We start from the raw sequence: 17604 nt of genomic DNA on the forward strand, positions 1-17604 counted from the left end.
TGTAGGCCAGATTCAAAAATTCAGCTAGGAGAATACTGACGACTAGAGACTCACTCTTCACCCTTCTTTCTGAAACAACTTCCTAATGACTTTCCTTCACCTTCATGACCTTGACCTCCATTCCAAGATCCCCTTCCCCACTGTAGCATAGACCTTTAACCCCCACCTCTGACCCTTGGGGCTTCCTTGGTGGCTCAGGCTGTAAAGAATCCACCTGCAATGCAGGAGACCGGGTTTGATCCCTGGGTCAGGAAGATCCCCTGGAGAAGGGAATGGCTAGCCACTCCAGGATTCTTGTCTGGAGAATTCCGTGGACAGAGAAGCCTGGTAGATGATAGTCCATGGAGTCACAAAGAATCAGACACAACTGAGCAACTTTCACTTTCATGACCCTTATCCCTGCCTTGTTTTCAAGTAGAGGCTAGACAGGAAATGGGGGCCAGTTGCCCATTCTGCAGAATATCTAAAATTATATTTTAATATAATGGGGTTTATATATTTTTTAAAAATGAGTTTTTACTGTGTTTTATCCAGGATGCCCTGAATGCTTACAACATAGCAACACTATATTTTTTATTTAGCGTCTTTACTACAAGTGTTTCTGGTTGGTTATAAAAAGCTTTTACTAGACAGAAACCAATTGAAATTCAAGGAAATTCCCTGGTTGTCCAGTGGTTAGAACTCAGTGCTTTCACTGCAAGGACCCAAGTTCAGTCACTTGTAGTCTGGGAGCTAAGATACACAGGCCACATGGTGTGGCCAAAAAAACTACAATAACATATCAAGCAGCAAAAATAAGGGAAGACAGGCAAAAGTAGAAAAGTTCATCCTGAGAATATTAACCCTATTACATGAATGCCATGAAATTTTAGATTTATAACTGCTTTTGTGGATGATCTCTTACTGCCTGGTAGGATCAGAAATTCTTAGTTCGGTTATTTCTTTGTTGAACTTCTCGATGTGGAGGAGCAGCTTTCCCTTCCTTGTATAAACATGCTGTCCTGCTCCATTATTTTCAGGCGTCTCCCCTGAACACACCTCCTAGGCTTTTTGGAAGCTGCATAGAGGGGCGCGACGACAGAGCGGGTAGTGATCAGTTATCACTTACCTTTAGTTTCTGTCCCCATCACCCTTCCGGGTATCCTCCCACTTTTGCGTTACCTGGATCACTACAACAGAGTCAGGGCAAAGCAGTCTGAGAGACCGGCAGAACTAGCATTTTGAGATCAGAGTCTTCTTGCCTTATGGCTTCCAGAGGTCACAGGTTTCTTCAATGAAACTGTCATACACCAAGCTGAGTGTCAAATCTTGGGAGAACCGTGGCACAGACCAGCAAAGGCCTTAACCTGTCCACTGCCAATCGCTTTGATCTTACCTGTTACTTCTGCCCACCCTCTAATTTCAAGGCTCTCTGTGTTTTACTCAAAATGGCTGTTTAAAGTTTTCCAAATAGGATCTGCAGTTCCCTGCCGTAGCTACTGCCTGAAGTTTTGCCCACTCAGAATGCCCTTCACCTGCCCTTTGTGGGTCAGAATCCCTCAGCCTTCCTGCGGGCTCCCAGGACAGCCCCTTCTCCACAGAAGCGTCTTGGTTTATTCTGACTCCGCAGTCATCCCCACTCTGGGTCTCTCCTGTGATGCTGCCTTCTGCGTTATATCAGTTTTCAGGGTTCATGATTGATTCCTGGGCTAGAATGACATCTCTTTGAGGACAGGGACCTTGTTTATCTGTTTCTTAATTCCCCAAAGAACTCAAAGCTTTGCAGTCGTAGGTGTTCAATAAATATTTGTTTAACTTTGAAAGCCTTTGTCACATTAAAGCCGGCCAGGCCATCTTCCAAAGAAGTCTCACCTCCTCCTGCCAACTGCATGGGTGCCCAGCCCTATATTTAGGTACTAAATGGTCTCCCCCACCTTTCTCTACAGTTGACATGAGCCAAATTCTGTCACTGCAAAAATTCTCCAGGAATATAGGCATTGGGAAAGCACATTCACTCACCCCAGCCTAGATTAGCCATCTCTTTGGCACTGAAATAATTTGCTTACTTTCCTAATGTCAAGGCTGAATAAATGCAGTTTCCACAAGTACAAAGTTTACTTACTGAAAACCAGGATTGCATCAAGAATCTCATGAAGAACGTGCGTGGTTATAGAAGCTGTACCTTTTATGTGTCTTAATTTTTTAATATTTAAATATTAAATCATTAGATATCAACTTGGATGTAATATATTTTACTATAGACACCATTTGAAAACTTCAGTATCTCTAGAAAAATTCAGGAAATACCAAATGTTTGAGTCTTAGGGAATCATAACATAAACACCATATTTGTCCTCAAACATGGGTTTCTCCCTGCCATCATAGATATACCTGCTGTTCCTAACACCTTCTTTTTAAAAAAAGTTTGTAACCTTACTAGAGACAAGTAACCGAGAACTTCTCTAATTTCTAGTGTAAAACATTCAGGGGGAAGAAGCAAGTAATATGGATTATTGGATTCCTCTGGTAGCTTTCCTCAAATTCACACACTTGAGTTCCAAAGCACAATCATTTCTCTTTGCTCCATGCTGATTATATAGGTCAGGAGGGTAATAAGGTCATTTATTTGAAGGATTTTCATCTGGTATATTTCTAATATTCTTGCCCCATTCCTGACCACTCAAATCAGTATTACAGGGAGACCTGCATCTCTCTCCCTCCACCCAAGAAAATGATGAAACAAATGCAATTTGAGTCTGAACTTTCTGCTCCCAAATTTGTCATCTTCGCGGAGCACAAGGGTTATATTGCTTTAGTCCTTCACACCAGTAATGACTCCTGTAATAACATTAGTCCTTTAAACCAATGATGGCTCAGTAATAAGTAGCACTGTGTTTACTATTAATATTAACTCAATGCATAAAACCTCAAAGGTATTACATATTTTTTTCAAAAACCTTATTACTGAAATCAGAAATTGCCCATGGCAGAATCAAGAAAACACGGGACATATACTAATAAAAGTAAATGTTACATCATACTATCAATATATTATTAAGAACATGCAGTGTTAGATACATCTATTTTACTGTAAAAAAAAACAACAACAAAAAACGGAATTTTTGATTAATTGGCTGAACTGAGATTTCCTTTCTAAAAGATTTTCCTGGTGCTTCTTTCCTAGGAGTCCGCAACAGAGAGAAATTCTGAAGCTGTTTTATAGTAACCTCAGATCAAATATGGTCAGTAAGTATGTGTGCCAAGAGTGTATCGTTGAGATACTAATCTATATTTTTATTCTCCTGGTATTTCCTCCTTTCCCTTCCCTGTCTCCAAGCAGATATTCCCATCTGGGTTTATTATCTTGGTGAAGGGACGAGATGGAGTAGAAAGTTGAAATTGCCCTCAAGCTTTTGTTTCTAAAATCTTAAAACCCAGCAGGGAGAAGATTTGAGCCATAGGCACAATGCGTGGGCAGAAGCAGGAGGACCCTGGACACGGTGGTGGGGATGGGCAGGCTGCTGTGTGGGTGGGCTCTCCAGCAGTCTGGCTGGGAGGCAGGCCTGCCCCCAAGAAGCTGTGGCTGTGGCTGGGAGCTGAGACCGCAAACTACAGGCATTACATCTGACTTTGTTCGACCATGTGAATTTCAGTCACTGAGCATTATAAATCTAGGCAATTTTACACAGAAGTCCAGGTTGGAGCTTCTCTTGAATAATTAGCAGATTTGGCCACACTGTGTTCAGTCTCTTATGGCACCAAGGCTGCCTGCCTTAGATAAGGAATAAATGCTCTAGTTTGCCAGAATCCCTGGAAGTCATTGCTACACTGATGCCAGGGGTTAGTTGTCACTCATCGTGACACTGGCACTGTTCCCGGCAATAGAAAATGGTCCTCTTTACCCCAGATTTTTTCCGTAAATGAAGAAATGAAACATAAACTAAAGATGGCTCAGGAAAGAAAGAGGAGCCGGTGCACTCCTCCATGGAAGGGAAGATGTTCTTATGTGTCTGATAGGCAAGCTGCACGCTTGCACGCTTCACTCACGAGCTCTCCCAGCCTGGTCCCTGTAGGCATTTGGATCATGGCTTCCGCGTTCCAGGCAGCCTTGCAAAGAGATGACCGCGTCCCTGGTTGGGCATGGCAGAGCCACTGCCTGCAGGGTACAGCATGCAGAATGATGGACGTCTCAGCCAGAACCCATGTGGGCAGATGCCTGGAGGCCAGAGGCCGCTGGAAGCTTCTGGTGGGAGTAGGGAGGACTCCAAAAGGACAGGGCTCAAGACAGAAAGTAAATTAGAAAAATCGTTATTTCACAGATGCAAGTGTACGGACTGAGATTTGCATGCAGCACCTTTTCTTTCTGGCTGATTGGTTACTTAGCTCAGGGCTCTGATGGCACCAACATGCACTCATGGCAGAGGTGACCGGGGCCTGTCCTAGAGAAAGACAGCAGAGACACTGTCTTTTCCTTATGAGAGGGGTAAGGAGAAAGGACATGAGGGTTGGGGGCATCACATGTTTTAGAATTACATGATGATGTCTTTTTCCCTTTCCTGGGTGGAATTTGAATTTAAAGTGGTGTCTTCCAGACAGCATTTAGGACCATCATATGAACCTTTGTGCTTTTGCTGCTAAACTAGAAATGTGTTTTTCAAAACCTTAACTGTTATGTGCCCAGGCTAGTTATTTCAACAGTTTGCTCACCCCATTTATAACCAATAAAAATAACTATCCTTTATTGAACTTAGCTTCTGCCAACCGCTCTGCGGTGCTCCCCATAGCTGCCTGCCTCATTTAAAACCATCCTGCATGGTGCCCCATGCCTTGACAAAGGAAATGGATGCTAAAAGCTTAAGCAGCGTCCAAAATCCCACACTTAGTACATGTGGGAGCCTGAATTCAAATCCAGGGGTCTGTCTGACTTCATGAGCCCTGCACTCTGCAGCCAACATCACCTTGATGTCACCATCAAATATGACAGCATTTATCAGCACCTGCTACCTGCAGGGCAGCAGTAGGGCTGGAGGCATGGAAATGTGAATGCAAAGGGCCAAGTCCCCAAGGAGTAGCAAAATTAAATTAGGCACATTCTTTAGAAAGAAAAGGGAAAGCATATTCATGCAGTGACAGAGATGTTAGCAGTGATCCTTGGAGTTGTGGTGTAGCAGAGAAAGCCACCCTGTCAGCAGATATTCACTCTGGGACCCAGTGCTTCTGGGATGTTAGGACTGAGTCCAAGTGAGCTTAGTCCTTTTTCCCCACTGTTATGAGTTATACTGTGTCCTCAAGATGATGTTGAACTCCTTACCCCCATTGTCTGTGAAATAGGGTCCACTTGGAAGTAGAGTCCTTGCAGATACTCAAGTTAAGATGAGGTTATTTGTGGGGGGTCCCTAATCCAGTATGACTTTGTCCTTCTAAAAAGGAGAAATTTAGACACAGAGACAGATATGTACTGGAGGAAAAGGATGGGAAGATCCATGGAGAATATCATCTAAGAACCAAGAAACTTCTGAGGCCCCCAGAAGCAAGGAGAGAGCCCTGGAACAGAGCCTCTGCATAGCCCTCAGACAGAGCCTATCCAGCTCTTGATATGGGACTCCTATCCTCCAGATAACCACAATGGTGTGATCAGACACCCTGGAATGCGAAGTCAAGTGGGCCTGAGGAAGCATCACTATGAACAAAGCTAGTGGAGGTGATGGAATTCCAGTTGAGCTATTTCAAATCCTAAAAGATGATGCTGTGAAAGTGCTGCATTCAATATGCCAGCAAATCTGGAAAACTCAGCAGTGGCCACAGGACTGGAAAAGGTCAGTTTTCATTCCAATCCCAAAGAATGGCAATACTAAAGAATGTTCAAACTATTGCACATTTGCACTCATCTCACATGCTAGCAAAGTAATGCTCAAAATTCTCCAAGCCAGGCTTCAACAGTACATGAACCGTACATGAACAGTACATGAACCAAGCTGGATTCAGAAAAGGCAGAGGAACCACAGATCAAATTGCCAACATTCGCTGGATCATCGAAAAAGCAAGAGAGTTCCAGAAAAAATCTGCTTTATTGACTATGCCAAGCCTTTGACTGTGTGGATCACAACAAACTGTGGAAAATTCTGAAAGAGATGGGAATACCAGACCACCTGACCTGCCTCCTGAGAAATCTGTATTGCAGGTCAGGAAGCAACAGTTAGAAATGGACATGGAACAACAGCCTGGCTCCAAATAGGGAAAGGAGTACATCAAGGCTGTATATTATCACCCTGCTTATTTAACTTATATGCAGAGTACATCATGCAAAATCCCGGGCTGGATAGAGCACAAGCTGGGATCAAGATTGCTAGGAGAAATATCAATAACCTCAGATACGCAGGTGACACCATGGTTATGGCAGAAAGTGAAGAAGAGCTAAAGAGCCTCTTGTTGAAAGTGAAAGAAGAGAGTGAAAAAGTTGGCTTAAAGCTCAACATTCAGAAAACGAAGATCATGGCATCCAGTCCCATCACTTCATGGGAAATAGATGGGGAAACAGTGGAAACAGTGACAGACTTTATTTTGGGGGGCTCCAAAATCACTGTAGATGGTGACTGGAGCTGTGAAATTAAAAGACGCTTACACCTTGGAAGAAAAGCTATGACCAACCTAGACAGCATATTATAAAGCAGAGACATTACTTTACCAGCAAAGGTCTGTCTAGTCAAAGCTATGGTTTTTCCAGTAGTCATGCATGGATGTGAGAGTTGGATTATAAAAAAGCTGAGCCCCGAAGAATTGATGCTTTTGAACTGTAGTGTTGGAGAGAACTCTTGAGAGTCCCTTGGACTGCAAGGAGATCCAACCAGTCCCTCCTAAAGGAAATCAGTCCTGAATATTCACTGGAAGGACTGATGCTGAAGCTGAAACTCCAATACTTTGGCCACCTGATGTGAAGAACTGACTCATTTGAAAAGACCCTGATGCTGGGAAAGACTGAAGGCAGGAGGAAAAGGGGATGGCGGTGGACAAGATGGTTGGATTGCATCACTGATGCGATGGACATGAGTTTGAGTAGGCTCCGGGAATTGGTGATGGACAGGGAAGCCTGGAGTGCTGTCGTCCTTGGGGTCTCTAAGAGTCGGACACAACCGAGTGACTGAACTGAACTGATCCTCCAGAACCATTGAGACAATAAATTTCTGATGATCTAACCCATCCAGTTTGTATTATTTTATGATGGCACCCCCAGGAAAGAAAACTATCACCCAAGGTGTACACACTTTAAAAAAGAAGATTCTGTTGTGTGGGTTTGTCATTGTCCATTTCAGAGACCTGCTGAGCAGGGCTGGTACCCAGCCACTGGGAAGTCTGGCATCATCCACATGCAGCCTTGAGCAACTACTCATATTTCAAGCTTCAGCCCTCAGTCCAACCAGCTGGAGTGTCCAGTGCATGCATCAGTCACAGCAGGGGGGAGCCACTTGAGATACTGCAGAAGGCAACAGGAGGGATGATGTTGAGGCTCTGTGGAGTCCAGTACAAGAGCATCATGGAAAACACGAATAAACGGTACAGTCAAGTAATACCAGTTAGGCTGAAATAGGGGTCGTCTACAGTAGAAGAGTAACTAGAACACTGGGAGTACAGGCCTGCCTGTGGGAGAGGGATGGTGAAAACCCCACAACAGTGTAGACATTTGGCTGGGCTTCAAAGGATGAATAGGAGTTCACAGGAGCGGTGTAGAAGCATCACAAGCAAAGGCAAAGAAGATAGAAATGCCCAGCCTAAGCAGGAAGGTGTGCCTAAGGACTCCCTTGTGTCTTAGAGTAGGATGGAATTTTCTGAAAAGATTAAATTCTATTCTGGTCAGTACTGCTGATGTTGCAAAGAACTAAACTGGGAAATAACCAGACTTAATTGGGAAACAGTAGAAGAATTAGTACTTAGGATATAGTATAAAGGAAAGTGAAGTCGCTCAGTTGTGTCTGACTCTTTGCGACCCCATGGACTGTAGCCTACCAGGCTCCTCTGTCCGTGGGATTTTCCAGGCAATAGTACAGGAGTGGATTGCCATTTCCTTCTCCAGGGGATCTTCCCGACCCAGGGACTGAACCCAGGTCTCCCGCATTGTAGACAGACGCTTTACCGTCTGAGCCATCAGGGAAGTCCTCAGGATATAGTGTAAGTCATGCCAATTGCCAGTCATGCATCTCGAGTCTGGCACATATTAGCTTGAGATAATTATTTGTTAAATGAAAGAATGAATTACAAGCCATGTCATCTCTCTGGGCTTTATTTTTTCCCCACTTGTTTAAAAATGAGGTGGGTTGGTGTGGGGAGGTAGTATGGCTGCTCATCTCTCTCAGGTCTGTGATCAAGAGCAAACAGAAGGACAACATGTGAAAACACTATTATTATAGATTAAATGTTTGTGTCCTTCACAAATTCATATGCTGAAGCCCTAACTGCTGATATAATGGTATTTGGAGATGGAGCGACTAGGAGGTATTTAGGGTTAGATGATGTTATGAGAGTGGGGCCCTCATGATGGGATTAGTGGCCTAATAAGAAGAAGCTGCCTGCCAATGCAGGAGACATAAGAGACGCAGGTTCGATCCCTGGGTCAAGAAGATTCCCTGGAGGAGGGCATGGCAACTCACTCTAGTATTCTCACCTGAAGAATCCCACAGACAGAGGAGCCTGGCCAGCTATGGCCCACAGGGTCACAGAGAGTCAGACACGACTGAAGTGACTGAGCATGTATAACAAGAAGAGATACCAGGGACGGAGCTTGCTCTCTATCCACCATGTAAAGACACAGCAAGAAGGTGACCATTTGCAAACCAGGAAGACAGCTCTCACCAGAACCCATCATGCCAGCACCCTGATCTCAGACTTCAGGCCTCCAGAACTGTGAAAAAATAAACTTATTCTATTTAAGGCACCCAGGGTATGGTATTTTATTATGGCAGCCTGAGGAGACTAAGACAGCTATGGAAAGAACTTTATACCTGTGTGATATTATTCCAGTTGGTATAGAATGGTGGATGAAGTCCTCAACTGGGAGGTGAGAGGGTTCTGACATGTGGCCCAGATCCTGCCAGGACTCAGCCGCCTGTCTTTGGGCTCTTCCCATATAACACATAGGTGGTATAGGGGCCATTCCAGGAGGCACCATTCACATAGACTAGGAGCTGTCCTGCTCCAAGCCTTCAACCATTTGTTTCTTCATCTATAGAAAGGGGAAGAGAAATGGGACATGTGATATCTAACAACAATTCACTTATTCTTCCAACAACCGTTTGTTGAGAATTGATTATGTCTCAGGCACAGAGCCAGGTACTTGGAGATAGTGTAGGATCATGGTCTTGCCCTCCAAAAGTTTACATTCTACTTGAAGAGACAGACAGAAAGTCCATTATAGCTTCATGTGAACAGGGTCTCTGTGCCAGTCAGCTCAGGCTGCCATAACAAAATACCATGGACTGAGGGGCTTAAACAACAGAAATCTATTTTCTCACTCTGGAGACTGGAAGTCTAAGATCAAGCTGCCGGCAGGGCTCTCCTGAGGCTGTCTTCCTGGCCTACAGACAGCCACCTAAATGTCCTGACATGGGCTTTTCTCTGTGTAGGCACATCCCTCTTTGTATAAGGATACTAGTCACATGAGCTTGAGGCCCACTCATATAACCTCACCTAACCTTAACCACCTCTTTAAAGGCTCTGTATACAAATGCAGCCACATTCTGAGCTACACCGGGGGTTAGGACTCCAACCCCTGGGGGGACTAGGTACCGGGATGGGAGGTGGCACAGTTAAGTCCGTAATAGCCTCTATGACAGGGAGATTCAGAGCAGGGACCTCCACCCCAGGCTGGACCCACGAGGCCTCTTGAGGAAGAGAGCTAAGCTGCTGAGGAGTGAAGGTCGAGGCCGGAGTTGAGCTACCACGTTCGTGAATACAACTGTGTGAAACCCTAACCTTGTAAATTTTCCTCTTTGGTGGACTCTGATTTATTTTGAAACCTGTTTGGCCTTTGGTAGGCGTGACATACCAAAAGGAACCCCAAAACATTGTTCCAAAGGCCAGTGTGCCTTGGGCAAGCTACCTTTTCTTTTTGCCTTGGTTTCCTTATTGGTAAAACCAGGCTGTTGGCATCTATTATTTCTCAGGCCCTAATGTGCCATGATTATAGTGAAATCCTTAGACACTAAAATACTGTGCTGACATTTCAGAAGTTTGTGGAAAAGGAGCTGTGGATTCTGTAGCCAAATATTATATTTACTTTGGGAGCATTATTACTGAGATTTCTTCTAACTCTCTTTTTTTTAAAGGCAAAACAATAGATTGATGAAGGGGAGTCAGGTGACAGGTGTCAAGTCAGGCACTCACACCAAAGTTGCATGACTTTAAAAAAAAAATTATTTATATATTTATTTGTTTGTTTTTGGCCATGCTGGGTCTTCTTTGCTGCACAGGCTTTTCTCTAGTTGCAGCAATTGGGGGGTTACTCTCCAGTTGTGGTGCACAGGCTTCTCAGTACAGTAGCTTCTCTTGTTGCTGAGCATGGGCTGGAGGATACTGGGCTCAGTAGTTGTGACTCATGGGCTCTGGAGCACAGACGCAGTAGCTGTGGCACACAGGCTTAGTTGTTCCGCAGCATGTGAGATCTTTCTGAATTAGGGACAGAACCCATCTCTCCTACATTGGCAGGCAGATTCTTTACCGCTGAGCCACCAGTGAAACCCTGCATGACTTTTAGTTACTCCAGGGTGATTTGTTCCTTAGGCCAAGGTGACAACTCTTTTTTGGTGTGTGGGGGGAAAGGGTTACAAAAGCAATAGATGCTCATTGTTGGGGGACAACAAGGAAATCAAATATTTCACAAAGGTTGAACATGAAAAAGGACTAGTAAGTTCCTTCTTTCTACCATTATATACCTCCAGGGTAACCACTGTTACCCCTGTGCTTTCCAGACCTTTTCTATTCACACCCAGATATAGGTACATACATGTTTTCCTTTCTTTCTCTCTCTCTTTTTTTTTTTTTACAAAAGTGGGTTTACACTACATAGAGATCTGTAATTTTCTTTCTACTCAATATGTCATAGACACTTTCTGTACCCATAAAAAAAGATTACCTTCCTCTTTCTAAAGCTGAGATAGTGTGCCATAGCATGTGTCATCATTTTGACTATTTTCCAAGTTGTCTCCCAATTTTTCTGTTATGGATGATCCTGCAATGAACATCCAACATTTGCTTGCAATGTTGCAGTGAACATACAACATTTGTTTGTAGTTGTAGCCTTGGTTGAGTTAGGATGGATTCCTAGAAGTAGAATCACTGGATCTCAAGTTCATTTCTACAAGGTATTTAATTTTACAGAGGAGATTTCAGGCAAGTCCAATAAGACTTTAAAAATGTATATATATGTATGGAGAGCATTTCATTTAGAGTCTTTTGGCCCAAAGCAAGAAATAGTTTCTTAAAAACCAGCCAATTACTAGAGGAGTGTATACCTCCTTTTTTTTTTTCTTTGTTAGTGTACTCTGATTGGCTGGGAAACCAGCCTCCCCTCGCTCCCTGCTTCCTGCCTGTCGCTTTGCTGTGTGATCTGTGTGGGGAACTCCTCCGACTGCAGGCCCTTGGGCACCCCTCTGGGCTTTGGGCCCTGGTGGCTGCAGCGCCTCCAGCTAGCACTCTGGGTTCAGAATGAGCTATCGTTCAGACTGGCATTTTTTTTCTCAAGGGCTTGAAATTGAGACTGGGATTGCAGCAGTTTTCGCTCTCCTTAAGATTTCCTTTTGCAGACTCCCTATTGTGCAAGCCAGATATTCTACTAAAATCATATCTTAATGGTTATGCTGGGTGCTTAAAATCTCAAGGTACTATAAATTATTCAATAGTTCTTCTATACATAAGGAAAACTGCCCAGCACAAATTCTCTGCAACTTTTCATGCAACACCTCTTTTTTTTTTTTCTTTCCCACACTGGATCATGGTGTGTCATTTACCTGCTCCAGATTCCACTAAAGGTGGGGTTGGTTCCCCTCACACCCCATTCCCAGCACACAAAGGGTTAAACTGAAGCCCTTGAGCCCACCTTCACAAACAAAAGTCAGTTTTGCAAGTTACTCAGCGAGATGTCTTTCAGTAGGTTCTATTTAATAAAGTTAATACAAGCTTCTCTGCTCCTCCTCTTTTTCCCTCTTACTTCATTTGTGAGTATTCACGGAATCTGGATCTGCCAGCTACTTCTGTTTGAAGTTGAAGGCTTGGCAAAATTATACATCCAGCAGGCAAGTAGTAAAGTGGAAATGTCTACAAGTAACAGTGAAATCTGTTGCATTGTTTTAAGACTTAACTACTGAGGGATACAAAGTCCTATAAATACTGTTGAGGCAGCTATAAGTACATTTTATGATGATCAAAAACTTTAGAACAACAGCTAAAGGATATGTGAAACCTGATGTCTATCTGCCACTCTTTATTATATACATTGATTGATATTAAAGATATCCCACTCTTCATTAAATGCTGGATAATTTAGAGTTTTTACATTTAGTGTTTTATGTGAGTCCTTTGTATGGCCAAATTTACTCCCTGCTGCCTTTTACTCAGGTAAAATTGGAAATGAATTCATTAGATCAATTGTAGCAGCTCTAATTTGAAATCTTGAAAAATGCATTTCTAATGAAGAAATTTCCAATCAAGCAGACCTCTAAATCTAAGGTTTTTATTTTTTTCAGGTCTTTATACATATTCTTATGAATCATTAGCAGTCACTCCTGCTGACTTCTTAAGATTACCTCAGGCAAGAATTGTGCTTTTTAAAACTTCATTCCTCTCCTCATGTTCTTGTTTAGTCTCCAAATCATGTCTGACTTTTATTTGACTCCATGGACTATAGCCCACCAGGCTCCTCTGTCCATGGGATTTCCCAGGCAAGAATACCAGAGTGGGTTGCCATTTCCTTCTCCAGGGGATAATCCCGACTCAGGGATCGAACCCGCATTTCCTGTATCTCCTGCAATGGCAGGAGGATTCTTTACTACTGAGCCACCAGGGAAGCCCTTCTCCCCATCTTACTCCATGTTTATTCATATTTTTTCATAAGGCATTACATTTATCCAATAGCACTTTCAAAAATATTGTTTTTCAAAGACTCTAAGGTACAACTGGAACATGACAACTCCAATGCATGTTTTTACCTTTTTAAAAAAATCTTTTGTCCTGCTTTTTCTCCTTATTAAAAAAAAAAAAAGAAATTCATATAAACATACAAAACCATTTGAAGGTAGGTCGTTTTCCTTTCCCACATTGCAGTAACTTCCATTTTTGCTAACAACTCATTTGGAATAGCTTACTTTAAGTAGCAATGTTCATCCAGTTCTGCAAATTAAGATACATAATTTACAATAATACTCAAGGTCACTTTGTAGTTTCCTGAGAGATTGTTTTGAAAAGTCAGTTTGTATCAGTTAAGCACGCTGCTTGTTTTAGATGCTATAGAATTATTGTTATTTCACAAAACTTCTGGTTCTGAACAATGTGAACAGGGAAATGTTCATTTTTAATTATTTTATTTCCACTGATGTATTATTTAATTTTTCCTCCAATACCTGTTAATGATTGGCTATAGATATATCCTATAACACATTTCATCTAGTCCCCTTTGTAAAAACGTAAGAAGGTCATTTTACATTTTTAAAGCACTAAGTAAAGTGGTTTAAAAATGCAAAGTGAGCTTAAATGCTTCTCTTAATTCTTCCTAACTCTTCCACTGGGAAACCCTAGAAAACTGAATTAATGAAATGCAACTTATACTTTTTAAATTCAAACTGTCACATTAAATTGAAGGTGAAACTAAAACTGCTATATGTTAACTAAGTCAAGCGATGTACTATATCAGACATGTTATTTAATGTGCGAATGTTAAAAGTCAAGTTCCCGGCAGAAATAGAAGTGCCTCCATTCTGTCTTCAGGGAATGTATAAATTAACTATTCTGCCCCAAGCGGTCCTCCTCCCTTTCTCCCTCCGCCCTATTTTAAATGTAGATAGGGCGACTCAAGTCTTTTGAATTTGAAGGGCTGCTATCTCGGCCCCATTCTTTTCATCATCCTCTTTTGAATGACACTGAGCACGTATGGATTCTTTTATAAAACAACCCCCGGACGCAGGGCTAGGTTCTCCCTGCTGCTTGCTAATTTTGCATAGCAATTAGTACTGACTTTTCAAAATCAGTTCGAGAATGTTCCATGTAGAAACTCAAAGGTCTTAGATAACCACTTGCCTATAGATTTCAAACCCAAAGGGGAAGAACTTGCATAATTGCTAAATTCCCAGTTGGAGCGGTCTGGAAGAGGATACGTAATGCAAAACTATACGTTAATTCAAACCCTCCCCGCGCCCGGGCAGCAAGGAGCCAGCATATGCCTTCTTTTTAAAATCTATTCTACCAATTCACTGACCGCGCAGGGCCGGGCCACATGGTCCCCCCTTGCAGCCAGTCAGCTGTGAGCAGCAGATGGGATCATTTGCATTTTTCTTTTTATACTTTCTTCGACCCGCAAATTAAAGGATTTTTTAAATTTTACATTCTCATTGTTTGCCTTAAATATAAACGTGGCTTAACTGTTGGGTTGGGCTTCCCTGACCCTCACACACCACACCCCTTGAAGTCATTGAGACTGGAGAAAATACCCGAGGGGTAGGTTTCGTTATTTATCAACTTGGAATCTCCAGTCCGGGAGTCAGGAGTAGAAAGAATGAGCCTTTATTGAGTTGGTGACTCGTGTTTTTCTATTTTAAGCGCTCGGCGCAGCTATCCCGTGGGTTTGTCTGTGGCATGTGGGTCTGTGAGCCCGCGCACTTATGAATCTCAGACTCCGCAGCCTCAAACCTCAAAACTTCGGGTTACAAGTAGAAGGCAGATTTTAGCTCTTAGACTTACAAGAGAGGGCGGCCACCCTACTGGGGGAGTGGCCAGAGCCAGTGTTTCCCAGCGCCGGGGTCAGTCTCCCGCGGCCCGCCAGACTCCATGCAGGCTCCGCGGGGGCCACTAGGGTCCCCGCGCCCCGAAGTCTTTGTGCCCATCGGACGGGGGAACTCTCGCCCGGGGGGTACAGGGCCACGGCCGAGATCCCAAAAAATGCGGGAAAGGCGCGGGCGCGGAGGGAGGCGCCCCGCACAGTCGCCGATCCGCGGAGGGGAAAAAAAAAAAGTAGAAAAAGAGGCTTTTCAGGTTAAACTCCTCGGGTCTGAGAAACCACGTTTTAGAGAAATGAGTCGCGGGGGGAGAACACACGATGTGCAGGGTACATTGTTAGCCAGCGCTGGCCCGGCGCACCGTGGGTGCGCGGCCGCCGCCCCCCGCCCCGGGCAGCGGGCGCGGGCCCACGTGGAGCGGCGCGGCACCGGATGAGCGCGCTGGGCCGCCCGGGTCCCCGGAGTGCGCGCCCCAGCTCCCTGCCGCGGCCGTTCACGCCCGAGCGCCGCCGCCGGTCCCGCGTGTGCCCCGCTGAGGGGGAGGGGCGGGCTGGGGGTGGGGGCGGAGGGGTTGTGGTTCCACTGCAGCGGGGGCTCCTGTGTCCTTGTGCGGAAATGACACACGGAGTCCCGTCACGTCACGCGAGAGCGCAGCGCACGGACACACACAAAGAGAGGGGAAAATACACGGCGCCCGCCCGCTGCCCCCAGCAACTCCCCGGGCCGCCCCGGCCTGGCCCTCCGCGCGCGGCCCCCACTCCCCAGCCCCGCGCTCCCCCTACCCCCCACGTGGCGCCCCAACTCGGCGCGGGCCCGCTCTGCAAAGTACAGAACTCGTGTCCCAGGTAAGTGCGGGGCGGTTCAAGCCGGCCGCGCGGTGGCGGCGGCTCCGGAGCAGACGGACGGGCTAGTGGCTGCAACATCCATGCCGGGGTGGGGGGCGGGAGCAAGGGAGGGGACGCGTAGGGGGGCTGCCCGGAGAGCGCTCGGCGGGAGGGGCGCCCACCCCCGCGCAGGGCCGAGTCGCCGGAGCGGGCGCCGGGCGCCCACGGGCTCGCCGCGCCCATTGTGCCGCGCGCCCCTTTGTGCCCGCTCGGAACGCGGCGGCTCCATGGCGTTCCGGGGAGCACGCGCGCCGCGCGGGGGCGGGGGGGAACGCGCAGTGGAACAGTCCGCGCCGCCACCGCCCCACTCGCGCCGCGCGCCGGCCCCGCACCCCCGCCGGGCGCCGCGATGGAGCGGCCGGGGCCGCCGGAAGGCTCTGCGAAGCCAGCGGCGGACTCGGTGTCCGCGCTCCGCCGGGCTGCGGCTGGGAACGGGCTCGGCGTGCAGAAGAGGGGTGTCAGAGCAGGAGTAGGGGGCGGGGACAGGAGGAAGATACGGAGCAGGGAGCGGGAGGCCCGAGAAGCCGCCGCTCGGAGGGACGCTGCCTCCGGAGTCAGCAAATGGAGCGAGGCAGGCCCGCGGCGGCGACGGCCGGCGGCCGGCAGCGGACAGGGACGGGCCCCGCCGCCAGGGGGCGCAGCGCTCCCTCCCGGGCCGTCCACGGCGCGGTTCGCGGTTCCCGCTGCCCGGGAGCTGGAGGCGGGCCCGGCGCCTTGGGCGTGCGCCCGGCTGGCGCGAGGCCTTCCCGGCCGGCCGCGGAACCGGAGCCCTGGCGCCCGCCGCCCCTCGTGACCGCCCCCTCCCTCTTTCTTGTAAACGTGATTCCCACGCAGACTTTGTGCACGCTGCGCCCGTGAGTTGTGCTGCAGTGCTCGTCAGGGCCTTGCGTGCCGAAACGTTTTTTTCCCAAGGTTTTTTGCAGAGGTAAAGGAATTTGAGTGCTCAGGTGGCCTGTCTGGAAGAATTTTACACTCACATGCCAACTGGGAGAGGATGTGCGGAAGAGGGCTGTGCGCTTCAGCGTCGGAAACGTTCAAGTTCACCTTCTTAACGTAACTTTTGTAACTTATTAACTGTTCCCCGTGCCACGGGGCAACACGTGGAATGCCCTGAAGCTGAGGCTGTGGGAAACTGAGGCAAGGAAGTGAATTCTCGGGCTGAGGCTGGCTCCTGTTGTCCCAGAAGGATTGACACTGTGGAGGGGTTTTTTTTGTTGTTGTTATGCACACTCCCAGTCCCACCCCCTTTGGTTTTTCTTTCCTCCCCCACCCTCCTTTTAAACCATCCATCCTTAGTTTCCAGTTTCATGTCCCTTACCTCAGTACTGAGGTTGCGTGAGATTTTATATCTTAACAGTTTTACATCCCCAGCCACTAACCCAGGATCTGATAACTTAGTAGGTGCTCAGTAAAGTTTTGCTAAATGAATACGGAGAACCTCTTGGATTCCAGGAGAAAGAGGACCAGTGTATCCTGTTCCTATTAGTGGGCTGGCTGGCATGCTCATGGCCCTTGAAATAAATTTATGGAAAAACCAGAGCCTTTAAAATATCCATCACATAACAACTCCACAACTGAACGTAGATATTGCCATAGAGGCCATCTCCTTGTTGAAGGGATTTAACAAAGTTTTATGTCCTTCCCATCTCCCATCACGCACAAAGCATTAGTAACCTCCAAAAGCAAGACCATTTAGGACCTAGTAGACAAGCTGGTCAGCATCCCAGTAGTCTGTTAAAGGTACCACTTAGACACATTTACTTTACCCA

The 17604-nt window shown here is 46.3% G+C and overlaps 1 protein-coding gene across 2 annotated transcripts in view; it reads left to right on the plus strand.

Annotated features, from left to right (window-relative positions):
* Nucleotides 1-17604, plus strand: part of BEND3 (BEN domain containing 3) — a 61964-nt gene that overhangs the window by 15395 nt on the left and 28965 nt on the right. Inside the window, exon 3 of one of the 2 annotated variants that reach the window (XM_061427665.1) lies at nt 3164-15796. In XM_061427665.1, the coding sequence (XP_061283649.1) occupies nt 15384-15796 (413 nt within the window). In that variant the 5' untranslated portion in view covers nt 3164-15383. Of the gene's footprint in view, nt 1-3163; nt 15797-17604 lie in introns of those variants that run through there. The other variant, XM_061427666.1, reaches the window with a different exon arrangement.

The sequence above is a fragment of the Bos javanicus genome, chromosome 9 (genome assembly GCF_032452875.1).
Source record: "Bos javanicus breed banteng chromosome 9, ARS-OSU_banteng_1.0, whole genome shotgun sequence".
Classification (NCBI taxonomy): domain Eukaryota; kingdom Metazoa; phylum Chordata; class Mammalia; order Artiodactyla; family Bovidae; genus Bos; species Bos javanicus.